Below are 21,644 nucleotides of genomic sequence, written 5' to 3' on the forward strand. Positions count from 1 at the left end.
ACATCATCTGTCACACTGCAGGATCATTTAAATAAACAGCGACATGAAAAAAAGTGGTAAGAAAGTAGTGAAAATGTCGACTTGTCACTTGCTCTAATACGGATTCATCTAAGTTCTGTTACACACCTAGTCAAACAAAATCCTAATGGAATTTTACAATGATTTGGACTCAGTTCTAATGGGATCAAACAAGAACCTACTGTATAAACTGAAATTCCTACTTTCCATTATTTTATTCATAAAGGAGTGTACTGGAAAAGATGTGTTTTCATGATCTGCAATCACAGATTGCTGGCAACTTGTTCAGTCATAAAATAAAACCATTAAGCAGAATAGTGCCAGCATGTCATGGCTGTTCTATAATTATAAACATTAACTGGAAAAACCAAATGTTTCCACAAACCTTTTTTAATGTAATGATTTAAAACGTCTGTGATCAGACACTATTAATTAACAGTGGCTAAAGTAACAGAAGACATATAAAGATCTCAGTGCAAACTTCCCTACCAGAAAGCCACTGCCGTCTGGGTTAACCACCAGCGTCGTCCCCATAGTCATGTTTTCCTTCACTTCATTTATGTTCGGAATTGTTGTGTTTTCTGTGAGAAAAATAGACAAATATGCACTCACAGTGAAAATGCTATGAAAAGAATATTTTAACAAAAACTCCCCTGCATTTTCCCATAGGCAGAACAAATGCTTTTCCTCAAACACAGACCCTTGAGATTGTCTTTCTATTTGACTTTTTAAAAACAAAAGGCATTGCTGGGGTCCTTCATGCAGGGTTTTAATGGAGAAAACAGTTTTGCAGTGCTTTTGTCCCTTCCTGCTTCACAAACACATCATGTGAAAACAATGTAAGCCACATGCATGAAAACTAGTAAGAAAAATGATATTGTCAATCCATACAACCAGCATTGTACATATTTTAGATAATGCTTTGTGATTTTAAACAATAACACAGAGACATGTTAGAAATGATGAAATATAAAAGTGAAAACACTGAGTTGATATTTTTTGATATTGTGGTAGATCCTTGAAGTAATTAAAGACGACATGCAACACTGAGTTATCTGGTGAAGGATTATGTAATTATGTGTAGATTAAATATTAAAATGTCTTTTTGGATTACTTCCTGTCTAAACCTCCTCTGAGAGTCAGACATTCAGGCAGAGGTTAACATCCAGGCTAATGAATCTTACAAACAAAACATTATATCATTGATCAAAATGTGTAGTGATGAAAAAATACACTCTAAAGGCCCGTTCACATCAAGGACGATAACTATAAAGAGAACAATAAAGATATAGTTCTAAAAATCGTTCTCAATATTAAAGAATAACCAAGTCCACACCACAACTATAACAATAAAGGCACAGAGAAACGATATCTGTGGAATCACTTTCAGAATGATTTTTTCCAGCTCATGGACGATAAAAATATTGACAGCCAATCAGAATCCATCCTGCTGTAACAAGCTCGAGAATTTAAAGTGGCAGACTCACTTAGAATAAACAGATGATATCGTTCGCTGGTGTAGACGCTAATATCGTTATCTTTATAGTTATATTTATAGTTATCGTTCTTGGTGTGAACAGGCCTTTAATGTAAGAACTTTATCAAATATTTCATGGTTCACGTTTTTACAGATCTTTTACAAACTGCGCCCAACATTTATCAATTTTTTTCTACAATAAATATGTTTTACTCAGAAATGTGTCACAATACTAAACTAAAATGAGTTACACATTCTCGGTGCAACCAAATTTACCAAAAAAAAAAATAATTTATCCAATCACTCCAAATGAATGGAGGCAAGGCAAGAAAACTCTTACTAGCTCAATAATGGAATTTGTAAATTTTTTACCCCCCGAGACAGTACTTGTTTGTTCTTTTCATTTGTATTGAATCGCTTGAATTGTATCATTCCTAATTTGTAAGAAACTTTAGATAAAAGCATCTGCTATATAAATGTAATAAATGTAAATATAATGTAAATGACCCATGAGTCAAGGTCAAAGTCTCTCTGGCCAGTATCAGTATGAACTCTCAGCCCACAGTCTGCTTTTGCTCCTCTTGTATTCTCAGAATAACACCTCTAGAAAGTGTACACATGTTTCAGCTGTGGGGTTTTCTCTGTGCATGTTTTACAGAGAACCAGGTGGTGTTAAAGGGGTTATGAACTGAGAAAACCCTATTCTGTGTAGACAGAATAGCTGATTATAATGGGTTCTCGTGTCTATAGTTGCATTGTGCTGCTCGCGTCCGGTGTACACGGTATAACATTCTTTACTTTGCTACAGATTCATTTTTAAACATGACAGTATGATGCAGGCTTTTCAGAGAGACTGAAAGTAAACGATGAAGCAGTACAGAGTCTGACTAGAATGGATCCAACAGTAATGTCGCGACACAGAAGTGTGAGTAAATGTGCTTTTACCACTATTGCATTGTTTGTTCCAATGTTGTTTTTTCTTTTTTCTTTTTTTTTATGTAAAATCACACTAACATTATAAGTAAACCTAAAAGAACATTATAAAATAATTCTTAATAATGCAGTAAATGGCCTTTTTACGTGTCAATACATTAGCACTCACACAAGTTTGTGTAAAGGCTTCCTGAATTAGAAGGATGGGACTTTCCTCTGGAACGCACCTCTGCATTTGGTGATTGATGATCACTTGATCAGTTGACTTATAAGGACAAAGCAACAGACCTAAACTGTAAACATGAGATTTCTTTTGCGATGAATTGTACTTTTGCTATTTAAATGTTTGGGATCCGTAAGATTTTTTTCACATTTTGAAAAATTTCTCATGCTCAACAAGACTGCATTTTTTGTTAAAAATACAGTAAATCCCCAATATTGTAAAATATTGCATATATATTATAAAATGTAATTTATTCCTGTGATGCAAAGCCTAATTTCCAGCATCATTACTCCAGTCTTCAGTGTCACATGATCCTTCAGAAATCATTCTAATATGATAATTTGCTGCTCAAGAAACATTTCATATTATTATCAATGTTGAAAACAGTTGTGCTGCTTCGTATTGTTTGTGTAAATTGTGATACTCTTTGTTCAATAATTACAAAAATCTTTTGTAACAAATTTTCTGTCACTTTTACTGTCAATTGACAGCATTTTTCTGATTTAAAGATAATATTTATGAAATTAATGCTATTAGTGTTAATCTCATCTAGGAAATTACTGACAAAAACGTTCATTAATGAAGGTCTGGTCTGGCATGACCAGAATAGCACTAAACTAAATAATATTAAATGAAACATTCTGTTGCTAAAAAATAAAACTGACTTGATAAAAGAATGACTTCTTTTAATTTTATTTCTGTGTCAAAAAGATGTAATTAGGACTGAGGAAGCATGTACCATTTCCTCTATCTTGAGGTTTTATTTTGGAAAGATGATCTGAGAACCCCATTCTCAAATCTGGAGGACTTTGCACGCCATGTCAAAGTGCCATGTTAGTGCACAGCATATTCCTCATCTGCTAGTACCCTTAAGTCACGCAGCAGTGTTTAGGACAGTCAAAGTAACAACTGAAGAAGTATGACACTTTCTCACCAACTGAGGTAATGTCTGTTACCCTTCCTTTTACAAGATTTCTTGTAAAGCCACACCCAAAGAGTAAAAACACACTGTAAATACTGTACGTACAGATGGATGAAACACAGCAATGAACAAAAATAGTTCATGGAAAACATGATGGCACTAACCAAACACAAAAACACTTACAGGAAGACCACCTCTCACCTGGCAAAAGAAATTTTTCACATCCCTTTTTGTTTTGTCCCACGGGACACCTGTAGACGTCTCCGGTCCGCTTAGCCGGCTGTCCAGTCAGAGGAGAACCAATCAGAACCCTGCAGGAAAAAGCATGACGTAGAGAGTGGGGTCATTTATCCCTGACCGCGAAAAAACCCTTGGGCTTTGTGAGAAAGTGAAAGCACGCTGAGCCAAAGTGCTGTTGATTGATTCGCCAGTTCAGTGGGAAAGAAAAGCGTAGCATAAATATGCACATGCTTATTTTTAAATATTACAGTAAAATGGAACATATGTGAAATGCCAGAGCTATGGGGAGAAAAGAGTTTCTTTTTTCAGCATAATAATTGTTAGAGAGTTTGAATATGATATTGACATATATGATGTTTTAACCTCGCTGTGATTAATGCACTTTACAGAGAGATGAGTGTAAAAGGTTGTTTACATTTCATTATGTACTTTGCTACACCTGAGTGTACTTAGCTGATTAAAGAATATTCACCGTGTTCCTCAGATTTCTCTGTTTTTCGGCAACAGTACTAAAAGTAGACATCCTTGTGTAAGCACGTAAACAACTCAAGTCATTAACATTCCTCTGCACAAATGGGCCTTGACACAGCAATGGATACAACTGGGACCCCACACAATCTTCCCTGGTTACAACTTTGAACACCAATGACCTCCGAAGTATGTATGTATGTATATATATATATATATATATATATATATATATATATATATATATATATATATATATATATATATATATATATATATATATATATAAATTAATTCATTTTAATAAACTTCATGTCATTCCAAACCTGTGTTTAAGTCTGTGGAACACTAGAGGAAAAATACTGCAAAATGTCCCAGCTGCTCTTTTCCATACAATGAAAGTGAATGGGGTTGGAGGTTGTCAAGTTCAAAAAATGCCAAAATGGCACCAAAATGCAGCATGAAGTTTATCCACATGACTATTTCAAGTCTTCTGAAGTCATACAAGAACTTTGTGTGAGAAACAAACTAGAATGTTTGTTCTCATCCACCATAACTTTAAACTCTTGTTTGTTGTCATATACATTGAAATATGATGCGTAAAGACACTTCAATCCATGCGACCATTAAATATTCAAGACATTGTACATTTTACATGTTTATATATACATTTTTCATAATTCTAGGATAATTATATGATGCTTTATGCCATTTTTGACACTCAACACCTTCCGCCCCTATTCACACTAATTGTATGAAAAAGATCAGCAAGAACATTCTGCAAAATATCTTCTTTTGGACAAAAGAAACAGGGAAGAAATCCAATCACTGAGGTTTGGGGTGACATGAGAAGTCAATTTAAGTCTCGTCCCCTTATTTCTAGTTAATGAAAACCATTTTAATAAAAAAAATATATATTAACATCTAAAACCAACTTGCACACAATGTCAGTAAAGCTAACTTCTAGTAGAAATATAATTGAAAGGCATTTTGGTTCTTCAACGAATGTATGACTGGATTTTAAAGCATTCCATTAAACAATCTTGTTTAATCTTGCTGTTTCACTGTTTTTGTGATCCTCAAAAACCCTATTTTACTCTCTAAAATCCATCCAGATCACATCTGTCAAATCATCTAACTACCCTGAACAGGTCAATGGCAAGGTTTACAATTCAGTCTAGGCCACCTCTGAGAGGTTTATGTAAAGCTGTCTTGGGGGTTTCACACCAGCTGAGGTTTTTCTCTGGAAGTAGAGGGTTAACCATTACAAGCAGTGCTAAAACATACCGCTGGACCAATTTTTAAGAGACTACAGCTATTTCTGAGGGGAACTGTTTCATACAGTAGGGAATCCTTTCCTTTTATTTATTTATATTCTTAATGGAGTTGGCAGGCCTTAGTACATTAGCTTGATGACTTTACTGAAAGAAAAAACGAGCTGTTACAAAAGCAGACTACATCAGTGTTGCTCATAGGTTTACAATGACAATTCTAGCATTATTTTGTGATGGTTCAATGTATATTGTTTATTATGATGTAGTAAATGAATGCATCAAAACTGAGTTGTACATTGAGTGTACAAAATGGTAAATAGAGGCAAAAAGCAATGACCAATCAGAATTCAGTATGCAAATATTATAATGACATAATCAGTCAGATATTGAATAGCGAACATTCTAATCATGCACATCGAGTGGAGATTTTCAAACTTCCAAATCTAAAAGTTCTTTAAAAATATTAAAAAAGGTTTATACACAGTAAATACCAAAACAAATAACACACTTAAGCATTATTAAATTTAATATAGAAACGTACCACTTTCCCTCACTGTTCTCAAATTGCTGGACGGTGTATCCGAACATGTCCTCCACTGGTCCTGTGAATGACATCTGGTTCTTCTCGTCCACATTGAAACATGACAACCATGGCAGCAGAGCTATCAAGAAAAGATACAATGAAAAGACAACATAAACATAACACGCAATATGTATCTCACTTAATCTATTACATAAAACCAAGGGTCATTTCATCCAATAAACGAAACGTTTCCAATGTAAATGCTAGTATTTATCAATAACTAAGGTAATCTCTGTCTGGAAGTCTGACAAATCCTAATTTGATGCTTTGGCAAAACAAGATGAATGGAACGCAAAAAAACTTAATGAAATTACTTAAATGTTAAATATTTATAATGAATAATAATCTCAGTCAATAAATAAACACAAAATCTTTCCATTTCCCTTTTTTGTTTTGGGAGACAGAGCGAGAGAGAAATTTTCCCAGTTGTTCATACCCTGTTGTGTGGGAATGAAACATGCGAATCCTACAGGGAGCAATGCATGCATAGTAGGCAAAAGAATTTCACAGAGCAATGTGCAGAAGCCATCCTGACCTCTTGGACAATGTCCTCCTCATGAAGAGTACTTTTAGTACTTTATATAAAAGAAGGACTAAATATAATGTATGAATGCTTCATTGTGCAGAGGCCACAGAGATTTTTCCCGTTGTGTGCAACGGAATTCCTGTCAATACCAGGATTTTGGAAGGGAAATGTGAAGATTGACAAATCACTGTGTTGTTGAGTACATTGCTGGATCTGGATAAGAACATAAAGAGACAGAGAAACAGAAATCCAGTTGTGCTGCCTTACGTCTGTTGTCGATAACAATCATGTTCTGTGCTAATGAATGTAGAACATGTAGGCATGGCTCAATGAGGCAACAGAGAGGCAGTGTATGTTCGTGGGCATGCCTCGTATGAATGTCCGCTCAGAAGTAATTTCCAGCCAAGCCTCCAAACCCGCTTTCCATTTAGGCTTACTTTTTTTAGGAGCATGTATGATGAGTGACCATCTGAAAGACCATTTATGCATTCACCACTATGACGGGTGTGACACAACCAATGTGTTTGGAAAAACAAGCAGAAGAAAAAGATGATGAAAGACAAAGAAATGCAGAAGAAGAAAAAACATGTTCATAAGAGAATAGCTGACTAGTGGGCCTTTCTTGACCTGAGGAAGTGCTGTTTTGTTTTGAGTAAGATTTGCAAGCTAGATAAGAAGAATTGATTTCCTTTGCAATGCAATTGCAAACCAAAGTGTTTTGCAATGAGAAAAAGAAATAGAAGCTGAACAGAAACATGAAGACATTTAAAATATTAAAAGATGGCCACAAAGCTGACGAACACAATGAAGCTGTAGACTAAGAACAATCTGAAGATGAGGTTGAGGCTTAAAAGAAGCCAATATAAGTAATGCTTTAGAATATGAATATGCAGAAGAAGCTGAAAAGGAGCTATTGAGGCTCAAGAAGGCCAGGAAGAATCTGAAGAACGATGAAGAAGAAGAAGAAAGAAAGAGGTGAAGACACTGACAAAGATGACTAAGAAGAAGATAAAGAAGAACTTGTGCACCAAAACAAATTTCTTTGTAAACTATGTGTTCAGAAAAACAAGAACAGAAAGAAAAAGAAAGTAAAAAAGAAGAAGAAGGTGAAGTAAAACAACATGAAGATGAAGACAAAGAATGATAAGATAAAGAAATGGACTTGAGAAGAAGAAAATGATGATCATGATGATGGTGATGATTATGATGAATCAGAAGAAGCTGTAAAAACCTCAAAGCTGAAGAAAAAAGTGAAAAAAAAAGAGTGAAAGTCGTGACATTTGCCAAGTATGGTAATCCATACTCAGAATTGGTGCTCTGCATTTAACCACCCAAGTGCACACACACACACACAGCAGTGAGAAGTGAACACACCATGAACACACACCCGGAGCAGTGGGCAGCTATATATCCACTTCAGCCATGGGTATTGAGGGTGAAAGAGAGCACTGTTCATTCACTCCCTCCCCCACCTACAACTCCTGCCAGCACCGAGACTCAAACCTGCGACCTTCTGGTTACAAGTTCAAATCTCTAACCGTTAGGCCACAGCTGCCCCCAAAGAAGATAAAACAAGAAGATAAGGAATAATAACAGGAAATAGCTGAATGAAGAAGAAAGAGAACAAGATGATGATAAATCTCAAGAAAAAGCTGCAAAATCCTCAAAGGAGAAGCTAACAGTGAAGCTAAAGAATACTTGAGGATTTCCAAGTTTGTTAACAAAAAACGTCCAACAAATGTGCCATCTTAGACACAACAAGCATTATTTGGAAAAGCAAGAAGCGCAACAAAAATAAGACATAGACAAAGGCATTTCCCATCCTGAAGGCCGGCTGTTCTGTTTTGGGTCGGATATGCAAGTTAGATAAACAGAATGAATTTCCTTGGCTGTCTATTGACTCTGTAAACAGAGATGTAGAAGGCCAAAGGCAATCGGACAGCTGGTTTCCTCCTCGACCACGTCTGTCTCCTCACAGACACACTATCCTCTAAAAACCAGGAGAACTGCCTCCTCTCTTAGTGAAGCAGGTGTTTGTAATGTGTAACGAGAGGAAAAAGCAAGACTTCCTGTTGAGGTTTAATGCAGGACGCGCTCTGAGCTAGTGCTCTGCAAACACGCTACAAATCACACACACACAGCACATATGCAAACACACTGACACACTGACACTGTATAACTCTGAGGACCTTGGGAATACATGAAAAGAGATACCCTTACTATGGAGTTTAATAATTTTTGTTGCATTTATGCAAATGGTGAAAAGAAATGTTTCATCCATTCCCTCAATAGACTCTACAGTATGTCAGAGAAAATACAAAAATAATTAGTTGATTAAAGATGGCCACCAGTCAAAGAGGCCCTTTGCATAGTCATTTTTAACAATGTTTTTGTCATTTTTAGTAGTTCTAGGTTTTTTTATGTCTATATAGTTTTCATTAATTTTTATTTTAGTTTTTCAGAAGGATCTCAACTGGTAACTATTTACAACCTAATATCATGAGAAAAATTCAATTATACAAAAACATACAATTTTTAGAAAAATGCCCACAAATAAACCTAATCTCCAATGGAGTGTACGATAATTATATAAAAACATTCAAATGAGATCACTAGCTACGAAGAGTCATTTGCTTGTGAATCGGCTACGTTGTATGTTGCTTTTGCATGCAGCCTGTGGAGAAAATTCAATAGAAATACATTTCTTGCTGTTATTTTATGATACACAGTCCTTTTCCCCATCATATTCAATGCAGAAATCAACTTATATAAGGTTCTGTTTAGGCTCTAGATTATAAAGTCATGAAAATGGTCAATATCTTTCTTCAAAAAATTTTTTTTATTCATCTTGACATTGACTTGTGACAGTCTCACATAGACCATTGTGTAGAGCATTTCCTGCGAGTCACACTCCAGCATCTGCTACATGTTTCATATATAAATATAATAATGCATGTTCATTCAAATAAGACAGGACATCCTTCATGCCTGCATGCGGGGGTTAGGTGTGAAAAAATAAAGATTTGAAATAAAGATTTGCTGTGAGCATGCTTTGAGTTTTCTAAGTGTTGCAAAGTTCCAAAAAGCATGCATGACCTTTTTGACTTTTCAAGTTTTCTTGCCAAACTAACATAGCTGGATGACTTGACATCAGCAAAAAATATTATCATCACGCCCCAATGTTTGTGTTGCAAAACCTTGGTATCCATGGAGATGTATGAAGAAAATGGGGAACATGTTTTGGCACTCTGCAAGCTCTTTAAAGTGATGAGCTATATGCTTACATTGCAGACAAGGTCAAAGCCTGTTAAATGATGCTGTCTTTCCCCTTAGGTTTGATCGTTTAATGTGACAGTGCCAAAATGTGATTAATTGTATTAAGCTGTTAGATTTTGTGTCCTGTTGCACACACTCTCCTTTACGCGTTCTTTCCTTTCTGGCTCAAGGGACTGATGTATCTGACTGAATTCATGTACTGACACAGTGTAGGAAGCACTTCATTTCATACATTTCCTACATATTTTGTACAAAATATATTTTAAAAATACATAATGTATTTTAAGGTTGGAAATTTATTATTTCACTCATTTTGTAATACATTTTGGCATTTGAAGATTTAAACAAAATATATTTTCCACTGGCACAATAAATGAATCATATATTTTGGTCAGAAAAAAATAGACATTGCAAATCAAAAGTCCCAGAAGAGAAATCCACAAAGACACAATGTTAAGTTGTATTGTGGGTGATGAGTAAATAAAACATTTCTTGCACCGAAGTGCTGCTTACAGAAGTGGCAGCACTCTTTAGTGAATTCACCACACAATCCCTGTTCCTGAATATGCTGCTTTCAAATGAGTCCTGTGGAGGACCAGAGACTTATTGAGCATTAAAAAGTCCGCCCAAAGAATGACATAATCCTCCCTGCTGATTTCAGAAGCTTTCATTCCGGTTTCCTCCACACTAACAGGGGAGAGACCCCGATCATGTTCTGTGAAACGCCCACCTTCTTCAAACACTCACATGCAAACACACCCAGACACTCCCCTAAAAAGTCAGTTCCCACACAGTTTCGTAAGTGTGCAGCCACACGGTGCACAGATGGGCCAGCAACCCAAGCTTGCTCAAGCATCACACACAAATGTTTTGAAACTAAAAATACACAGCGTGGGGCAAAGCAGGTAACTTCCTGCATCTCAACCCCCAAAAAATAAAAGCATGTGTATCACTTTGCAATTCAGTAAGGTAAATACATATCAATACATGTGTTTATTAAATACAACTGAGTATGAACTATTAATGTCATGACATCCCGTATGACAAAAAAAATAAATAAATAACTCTGCCCTCCTTCCAGAAAAATTAAACATCCCTCCGTGGCTAATCACAGAATGTCACATGTGTAAGTGCGGCTCTGGAAACAGTTGGACTGTTCTGCCTGCCCTGGAGGGGAGTTCGATTCTCTGCAGCAGACATTATCCAGCTCACTTCCTGGAGCAGCACTGAGTGCCAACAATCCCCAGGACTGCCGTTTTACATGCAGCTGAAATTAAAACAATACTCCATCATGTATATGGACTGACTGATGTCTCTCAGCTGGAGTGTCCGTTTAAGTCAAAGCTTGCTTAGTGATCCCGGATGGTACTTGATTCATGTGAGTTTGGGGATTAGATCTCTGTAGAGGGCAAAGTTTAAGCTAAACATTATGGAGAGATGGGAAAAAAAGCTGCAGTATTTTATGTACTGGCAGCAAATGGATCCCACTTCAGATATCATTCTACAGGTAGCAAAAATCATTAATATGGCACAAGAAATGACAAAGTTTCTATTTAGTGCGCCTCAGATGCCTGATTAAACAAGAGCTGTGTGCTGTCAACTTGTTAATACAGCCCAATAAGTTTTGTTTTAGCTAAGTATCTTTATATTAAAAAATACATATAAACTGAAAACATTGTCAAGTTATTTAAAGGAGTGTATACGACAAAAGTAACTGGGGAATAAGTCTGCTGAATTCAGTCTTTTATACAACAGTTCATTGAGTTTCTTACATTTTAGCCACAATATTACGTTACAAGTTTTTGTTCTGTCAACCAAAACATTTACAAACACAGCCTCTACAAAAATAAGCAAAACAGCAGCAATGTTTCATTCCAAAACAAATTAGCGGTGTTTAACAAATTAAAAGTGAATGATTGAGTGAATGATTCAATGACTATTTCATTAAGACAGTCTCTTGTTTTATTACTGAATGACTCTGCGATTTTGAACAAAGTGTTTGAGGGAATGATACAGTGATTCTTTTATAAAGACAGTATCTTGTTTCATTAATGAATGAATCAGTGATTTTAATTAAATTGGTTTGAGTGAATGATTCAGTGACTGAGGCTGTGTTGAAAATTGCATACGCTCGGTCGGAGTAGGTACTTCTGTTGAATAATTAATTTGTGACCATTAAAAATTATGTTCTATATAATATGAATTTGTGTAATACAAATGAAATCCAGACATACTACATTTGTCCTAGTTGTGTAACTTCACTGTCATTTACACATCCTCTTCTGTGGCCTCATGTGCAATTTCACACAAAAAGTATCCACTGGATGCATTGTACACTTCAGAATCTTGCCTGAGGTAGGTTATCTGGATACTTTGTGCCTACTATTTAATGAATACTGTGAATTCAGACATACTACTCTTCTCACATACTGTTTTTCACCAACTAGTACAGAAGTATGCATATTGGGATGCAGCCAATACTTGTTTCATTCCCAAATGAATCAGCAGCTCTGAACAAATCCACTGAATGAATGAATCACCGACTCACCCATAGTGACATGTCACCAACTATTGGTGTAACAATGTAACCTGTATGCAGATAGAGACACTAAAAATCCCACACACTGTCAGCTAGACAAGCCCTAGTGACATTTACATCAGAAATCGCAAATGATCAAAACAAAAGAAAACCAAATGTTTACATTTGCATAAAAACAAGATCCACAAGCAAGGCCTAGTGACAACAAAGCATACAAAACAGTATTTGACAATGTCCCAGCCAGCTCATAAAAACACACAGATGAAATAGCACCTGTAAAGTATCTGTTCTCTCATCATTTTTCTGCTGTGAGGTTTATGGCCTTTGAGAGAGAGGTCAGCGGGTCGTGCCCCTGGAGTCATGTTCTTTAGTAGCTTTTAAATGTCTGGCTTGTTATGTTGAACATTTTATGGGAGATCAGGGGTTTTCCCTATAATGTTTCATTGCCATGGTGCTCATTTTGAGGAATGATGCTTTAACAAGAACAAGCTCTTTCCTTTTCGGCTGACTTCCCAAATCCCTCTTACTGTTCACTTCATTCCCGCTAACCGCCTGGCTCCTTCCTGGTATGTAACACCCAAACATTTGTGCCTGATGTGTTCAGCTGCTGGTAAACTGGAAGGTGTATGACAGAAATCAGAGTGATATAATACAGTAACTTCTTTCCTGATCCAGATGCTGATTCAGAATAAATGTGATCACACATCTGTCATGCAAACTGTTTTATCAAATGTTATATTTGGTTAGGAACTATAATTTACATTTTCACCACATAAATGTAAATTGTGAAATTAATGCACATCCAAACATATAGTTTTCCCAGTTCCAAAGCTACTTTTCCTCAAGTGATGGTTAATTTACCCAGTACTGTAAGCACAAAAAAACAAACTGTATTTTAAGGGACTGTTTAAAGTTTTGTAGTCATCTATTTACCAGAATAATCACTATAATTTATGGAGATTACTGAAGTATTAGGTTGCAAGGTTTGAAATGTTTAATTGTTGCTCTGTAAAAATCTGTAATCTGTAATCTCATTCACTGTAATAAGAGCCCAGAGCCATATTGTTTTTATTGAATCTGATGAGTATTCAGTGCATACAACGGCTTTACTGTATGATGTTTTTGAAGGCAATGTTTTAAACATTAAACATTTGATGTTTGTAATTTACAGTTCTGAATTTGTGGTTATTGTTTTGAGAAAAGCATTATATTTTATTAAAATGTGTCTAATCAATTGAGGAAAAACGGTTAAGTGCACAAAATTTGCACTAGCAGAAAGCAGTACAAAATAAAAAGAGCTCTGCTGTGGTTTGCCCACGAAGACGTGCGCATCAGCAGGTCTCTGTACTAAATGAACAATGGGTCCTCTGGTTTCAGAAATGTTACTTCCTGTGCATCTCTTTTTAAGTCAGGTTTAACACCCAAAGAGTTTGTTTCAAATGTGCAAGACACTTCCAAAGGAAACTGAAGCCATCTTAAAACTTTTTCAGTCAGATGCATTTACTGAGGGTGTTTTGTCATTCCAAAGCATTATGACTTTCTTTCTTCCGTTTAAACAAATAGATTTTTTTGTACATACAATAAAAATTAACGCGGTCCAATGCGGCGTTCTTTTGGACCCCACTGACTTCCCTTGTATGGACAAAAGCAGTTCTTTATTCTTCGAAATACCTTTTCTTGTGTTCCACAGAAAAAAAAGAAATCCATACAGGTTTGGGGGGTGAATAAATGATGAATTTTTATTTTTAGGTGAACTATCGCTTAAAATACAGTTTTTGTTTACATGCTGGAAGACTAAACCTTATGTCATTCTATGAGTGCATTTGTTTTCAAAGTGACTGGAAACGAAAGACACAATTTTCCTAAGTAGACACTTGTAGATCAAAGTTGGAGATATTTTTGAACCTAAGGAAGCTAAGTATGCACAGATGGGATGGAAACTTCAGTCACTTGTGTATCTGATGGATCAGAGCACCAGCGAGGGATGTGCCAGCCTCCGGTTTACTCGCCCAAACAACCAACAGTACTTTTCCAGCACCTGACTGCCGCTGGCACAAAGCAGATGACGGAAATGATTTTATGATCATTTAAACCAAACTGCCCATTCTGTGCCAGTTCTTAGACAAGTAAGTGGTTTGCCAAATCGTATAAATGCCACTATGTCATTTTCCTGCTCTTGAAATCCAAATTTGCCAGATCTGGAGATTATTTTTCCAAGGAAACATACTTTAGCGGTACAAATGCAGTACATGAACCATGTCTACTGTCTACAACCGTCTTCACCTATAATTATGAGTCAGAGTGTTTCCATTGAGAGGACTGGGGCTTGTCTGAATGTAATGGAATGCATTCACCAATCTGAAGTCTCTAAGTATGGAAGAAGACAGTTCACAGCCAGGTCTTCTGGGAGATTTGAAGCCCTTGCCAGTAAGTGCTCTTGATTTATAACTGTGGAGATCTTCATGCCAGCGAGAGGGGAGTGGCAGATGGCTAACAGCTAACTTCAGCCCATCTCGCTCTACAATTGACCATTAATGTCCTAATGACTCTATTTTTGGTTCACTTTATTAAATTAGAGGAAAAGGACTGAAATGAAACTACAGTCAGCCATATTAGATGCTCAGGACAAAAAACAAATCATTTAATGAAGTGAAGCAAGTTTAATGAGTCTGTGCTGAAGATGCCTTAAAGGAATGTCATTTACTCAACTTCATATTGTTTCAGTGTGGAGCATAATAGAAGATATTCTAAAAAATGTATTTGTCCATACGGTAAAAGTCAGTGGAGTTGTTTTGGACATTACTGTGTTCAAAAAATGATGACATTTTCATTTTGGGGTGAAATGCCTTTAAATTCAAAGGCGTCAGAGTGCACAAAGCGTTCTGCTATTATGAATCTGGTAAGCATTCAATGAATTCATTATTTATCTGAGACAGTGCAGGCGTTTGTACATAAAGCACGCACACACAGAAGGAATGCATTCCAGCCAAAGCCTGGAGATAAACCGGACACACCATTTATCCACGTAAAATATCCCAACATTCACAGACTGAATTTTAACGTGTGCAATCTATTAATCTAAAAAAAAAAAATCATAAAATATTAGCAATATATTTAAAATATAAAAAAAATACTATAATAGTAAAATATAAACAGTACAATAAAATGTATGTGTGTGTGTATATATATATATATATATATATATATAAAAATTGGTAGACAAAATGTATGGGATATTTAAGGCATTTGCTAGTCAGTACCATTTATTAATATAGTAATAAAGAACAAAAATCTATAAATACAAATGAAAACCTGTTTTATGCAATTATGTACTTATCCAACAAAACACCACTGCAGGCAATCTTATAATAATTATATCAAAATCTCCAGTGACTAGTCGGCTCAGTTAACTCAATGAACAGTCATCACATCTGAAGAAATAACTAGGAAATGACTCAGTAATCTACAAATACAACAGAGCTTTTTATAACAAGATACACAGGCCTTAGACATGTGTATGTGTCTGATGTCCCATGCATTCATACACAGATTGCTGACTGAAAACAGATGAATCTCCTTTAGGGTCTCAAACCAAAAACACCTGCGCACTCGTCTCCATTAGGAATTTACACGGCTAAAATTTCGCCACTACAATTACCACATCTGGGTCTTTGGGGCTGTGGAGGAGACAGACATCGACAAACAGGGATCTGTTGTCTACTAGGGTGCTGATCTGTAATCTCAGAGCATCTAAAGAGTAGGTGAATGACAGGATCTAAAATATAACAACCAAACAGTTTCATTGTCCTCATTTGTTAATGTAGTATCATGAAATGCTTCACAGTATCATGTATGCATGAATATGTTAATAAACCAGTATTCAGAAGTGGGAACACTTAATGGGAACAGATTTGGGGAAATTTAGCATTACATCACTTGCTCACCAATGGATCATCTGCAGTGAATGGGTGCCGTCAGAATGAGAGTCCAAACTGCTGATAAAAACATCACAATAATCCACAAAGGATCCATTGTTGAGCAAGTGATGATGTATTAGGCCCACTAAAATGATCCAAATCTGTTCCTATGAAAAAACAAACTCATCTACATCAGCAAATTTTCATTCTTGAGTAAAGTGTTCCTTAAAGTTCATGGATGGAGTAACAGTGTGATGATCCTGCACCTAATGTGAACCTTTATGTGCAGCTGCATCCACAACTCAATTCCTTAACACGGGTCACAAGTCTGCATCACATGCATTCCTAAGAATCTGATACCAAGGAGACATCTGAGCTCTCTTCATTTAGTTAAAGTGACAGGGAGGGAACACTGATTGCTATTCTTTATTTAAAAAGTGGTCTTCCTACTGCCATTTAATAACTTATAATATGCTTTGTATTGTCGTGGTCTCCCAACAGACATTCTACTGACCATAAGTAACTTTGCAAGTACACTTCAACTTATTCTAACCCTACCAGTCTACTAATATTCTACTAATACTGTAATGAGAGTTAGTAGACATGTAGGTGCAACATTACTTGTAGTCAACAGAATGTGTTAAAGTGTCCACCAAAATGAAACCTATAATTTTAATTAAAGGTTTACATGAAAGTTGTTTTAAAAGTTGTCAATATGCAGCTTCTTGGACAACAGTCAAAATGTTGATTTATATTTAGAGGTGCCCTCAGTAAGTTTTTTATCTCAGTAGTGTTGGTGGTTTTGTATTTTATATTGACACCTACTGGCTCGGATGTATGGAGTTTGTTTAACCCTCTGGCTGAAAGTGCTATATGAAGTTTTTGTTATTATAATAATTAGTAACTTCTTTAGTTGCATGGCACAGCAGAACATGTGACATGCAGAATAAAACAGCTTTTTTCTAGAGGACCGGTGTATCTGGAGTCATGTGATTGTACATGATTTCAAGCATTTGTCAAGTATATATTTTCTTTTTCATGGTTTGTTCATGTTCATGTTTTTCACCATTTTGTTTATATAGCAAACAATTACAGCGTGCACCTTTACATTTCACTGTAACCCAGAATGCAGAATCTCAGTCTAATTTTGATAGTATAGGAAACCAGTAACAAAATGACAGATAAACATATCCAGATGCTCTAAATGTAAGACTAAAAGTGCGTTGAAAGAAAAAAACATATTCTATACACATCTACACACCGTGCAAGCATGGACCTGGTGTGATGCGCAAAAAGCGTTTTACGCAGCGTAAACATGAGCTCAAGTAATGTTCTGTACGTCTAAGAGAAGATAAATAACAATGACTTGTGTTCAGAATAGCTTAACAGACCGCATTATGTCAAACTGGATTTAACACCGGAATAATACATTATAATGCATATGGTCTATGCCATGGATAGCTACTAGAGTGACATGCACCGAAAAAAATAACCTACACAGGTTTTTGACATCATAACAGACACCGAAACCGGACCAAATATGAAACAATAAAAGAAAAACGTACCCAGAAGCGCTGCTAATGTGAAATGAACTACAGAAAGCATCTTCCCGGTTCACTGTCAAGTTTGATACGAGGCTCCTTTCCTTGTCCCAATGCAAGAGCTCACACTTTATGGTTGAACTACAACGTGACTGACTTTCTGACTGCGTTTGAGGGGAGGAGTGCATTCACATTCAGATACTCTGCTGTACTAGCAGCAGAGGCGGACAGAGTACACAGCTTCATTACTTGAGTAAAAGTACAGATACCCCTTGCTAAATTTTACTCAAGTACAAGTAAAAGTACTACAGTCAGATGTCTACTTAAGTAAAAGTACTTGTTTTTAAAAGTACTTGAGTATCAAGAGTACAAGAGTACATTTTCTAAATATTGCATTACTGCTGCCACAGTGCTTACATTTATGTACAGAAACATCCTACATGGAGTTATGAAAAATTTTAATGTTAATACATTGGAGAATGTAAAAGGAATTGAAAGTAAATCAAGTCATTTTCATCTTTTTACCATGTTGCTTTATTTAACATTTCTCACTTGCGCACAATGGCAACACTCTGACAAACCTCTGCTAGACTTTTAAAGGGTTAGTTCACCCAAATATTAAAATTATGTCATTAATTACTCACCCTCATGTCGTTCCAAACCCGTAAAACCTCTGTTCATCTTCGGAACACAGTTTAAGATATTTTAGATTTAGTCCGAGAGCTTTCTGACCCTCCATTGAAAATGTATGTACGGTATATTGTCCATGTCCAGAAAGTTAATAAAAACATCATCAAAGTAGTCCATGTGACATCAGAGGGTCTGTTAGAATTTGTTGAAGCATCGAAAATACATTTTGGTCCAAAAATAACAAAAATTACGACTTTATTCAGCATTTTCTTCTCTTCCGGGATCTGTTGTGAGTGCGTTCACGACGCAGCAGTGACACCGCTGACGTACGACGCTGCTGACGTGTTATCTTTGTTATTGGGGGCACCAGAGAACACGTCAGCAGCGTCGTACGTCAACAGTCACAGCAGTCGCGTTCACAACAGACCCGGAAGAGAAGACAATCCTGAATAAAGTCGTAATTTTTGTTTTGTCCACACGGAATCCGGCGTTTTGGAAGAGTGAAACCGATGTTTTTGAAACCGGGTCCCAGAGTGGATACATTTGAAAACGCCGCCCTTGTGTTTTCGTCTGGACAGCGAATCCGTATATTTTCTGAAATGATGAAGTCATCAGCCCACGTCTCGCCCTAAACAGACACCGCTACGTCACGTAATAGCAACAAAAACATGAACAAACACTGAACGATTGTCTTTTTATTAACTAACAGTAACATTATTAACTAAGATTAATAAATGTATTGTTCCGTGTTCGTTTGTGTACCACGTGCAAGGTTTATGAGCATAGTCCAAGTCTTTTTCTCCGTTTTTAGTGTATCTCTGTGGCAGAATTACAGTGTCACATACTGGTCTGGCATGTATACTACATCGTTTTGCGGTTTCGTGTGGACGCGGATATTTCTTGAGACGAGGAAAAAAAAGATCGGATTGGGGTAAGCTCCGTCTCCGTGTGGACAGGGCCGAAGAAGTAATGGGTACTTACGGTTATGGATAGAAATGTAGCGGAGTAAAGAGTACAATATTGGCCTCTCAAATGTACTTGAGTAAGGTCATGAGTAGTCCCCAAAAATGATACTCGAGTAAAGTACAGATCCCTCAAAATTGTACTTAAGTACTGTACTCAAGTAAATGTACTCCATTACTGTCCGGCTCTGACTAGCAGAGTTTTAGGCATTAGTAACATTACAGTATGCACACCTTTGCAAACGTATATACAAATAATTCAAATATTACTAAAAACCTGATTCCAAAAAAGTTGGGACACTGTACAAATTGTGAATAAAAACAGAATGCAAAAATATATAAAATTAAAAATTCAAAATATTACACACAAAACAAAACATATAACACATAAAAAATATAAAAAGATAAAAAAATGTGTCATTTTAAGGGAAAAATAAGTTGATTTTAAATTTCATGGCATCAACACCTCTCAAAAAAGTTGGGACAAGGCCATGTTTACCACTGTGTGGCATCCCCTCTTCTCTAATAAGAGTCTGCAAACGTCTGGGGACTGAGGAGACAAGTTGCTCAAGTTTAGGAATAGGAATGTTGTCCCATTCTTGTCTAATACAGGCTTCTAGTTGCTCAACTGTCTTTGGTCCTCTTTATGATGCGCCAAATGTTTTCTATGGGTGAAAGATCTGGCTGGCCAAACCCATTTCAAACAAGGTTATCTTATTATATTACTGTTACCTTATAGACTCAAGAATACATCCAGACACAGAAGATGATCTGATTTGAATTTACATTTATTTTACCAACCAAACATGTTAGAAATACACAAATAAATTTAAATAAAATAAAAACAATAAAAAAAATTATAATAATAATCTGCTAATTTTTCTCCCAAAGACGAACCCTGGCTGACCAGCGCATCCGTCCCCTCTGTGTCAAGGCTGATTTATACGGAGCCCCGCACATGACATGCAAGAAAAAATAAATAAATTGTGCGCACGATTTACTAATTCGTTCCCTCAAGATTTATACTCTACGAGTCCGCAATTTCACTTGGGTGAGCGCGGAATGTTGCTGGAAGTTTGCTTTGAGTGCGCGCGAACTTTTCGCGTGGCGGAGTGCACCGCATTTTTTTTCCTCATAGCTCCGCATCCGAACATGCACGAGTTCAGGGCGATTCTAGACGAACATGCACGTCTGTGTCGGCGTTTGTGTGAAACAGTAGCAGTTTAATGTGAAGTTCAAACTCCATCAGGTGCTTTTTGACGGAAAACGCTTTTTTTTTTTGAAAAAAATGTTTGCATAGTTTGTCCAAGGCTTCTTATTTCAAGTATGTTTTATTTTTATTGTATAAAATAGAATTAGAATTCATTTAGATTAATTATACACTATTTGCTTAAAGTTGTTTTGTGTTTGATGCGTAATACAGCCAATAGTTTAAGATTGTTTTAAGTTTGTACATAAAGAAATTATTAATTCATCAACTCATTCATCACAAGACTTGTACTGGCTAATGACTTCTCACCGGTGATTCCCAACGATTTTAGAGGACAATTACTTCTCGTCGCTCCCCTGTCGTTTCAAAGAATAGTACAATGGCGAACGCGACAAGTATAAAAGCCTCATCCATTTAGGAAAGAGCGCTCGCAGTCAGCGGAGCCAGGTGAAAGTATAAATCCTGCTTAACTTTGTTTGTTGTCGTCTTCTTAATGATGCCACGAGGAAGTAACGTCGGTCGCGTCTGCGCAGTGAGACACAGGAAACAGAAATACTGCAAAATAATAATAATAACGACTAAACGAGACGAAATAACGTTAAAACATTTCGTTTCGTCTCGTTTTGGTCAACGAAAATTAACAGACATTTTAGCATAGTTTTTATTTTGTAAACCACATTTAGTCTCATTTTTATTTGTCAACGATAATGCATTATACATTTAATTATAGTCATCATCACATGACCAGCATTTACGTTGTGTCTCGTCTTGGTCACATGATAAAGGTTCGTTGACGACGATATTTACGCCGCCTTCACACTGGCAGTTGAAATCAGCTCCGTAATACGCAATACGCCCCCAGTGGACGTCGTACTACACCGCTGAAAAGCGTCGGAAAGCTTCGG

The 21,644-nt window shown here is 36.4% G+C and overlaps 1 protein-coding gene across 1 annotated transcript in view; it reads right to left on the minus strand.

Moving 5' to 3' along the window:
* Positions 1–18,119, minus strand: part of LOC109094053 (integrin alpha-1-like) — a 38,844-nt gene extending 20,725 nt beyond the window's left edge. The window contains exons 1-4 of the mRNA XM_042764803.1: positions 17,962–18,119; positions 6,097–6,217; positions 3,775–3,884; positions 508–599 (exon numbers count right to left, since the gene is read on the minus strand). Coding sequence (XP_042620737.1) covers positions 508–599; positions 3,775–3,884; positions 6,097–6,217; positions 17,962–18,001 — 363 coding nt within the window. The 5' untranslated portion in view covers positions 18,002–18,119. The remainder of the gene's footprint in view (positions 1–507; positions 600–3,774; positions 3,885–6,096; positions 6,218–17,961) is intronic.
* Between the last annotated feature and the right edge of the window lie 3,525 nt (positions 18,120–21,644).

This window comes from Cyprinus carpio, chromosome A10, assembly GCF_018340385.1.
Source record: "Cyprinus carpio isolate SPL01 chromosome A10, ASM1834038v1, whole genome shotgun sequence".
NCBI classification, from domain to species: Eukaryota; Metazoa; Chordata; class Actinopteri; order Cypriniformes; family Cyprinidae; genus Cyprinus; species Cyprinus carpio.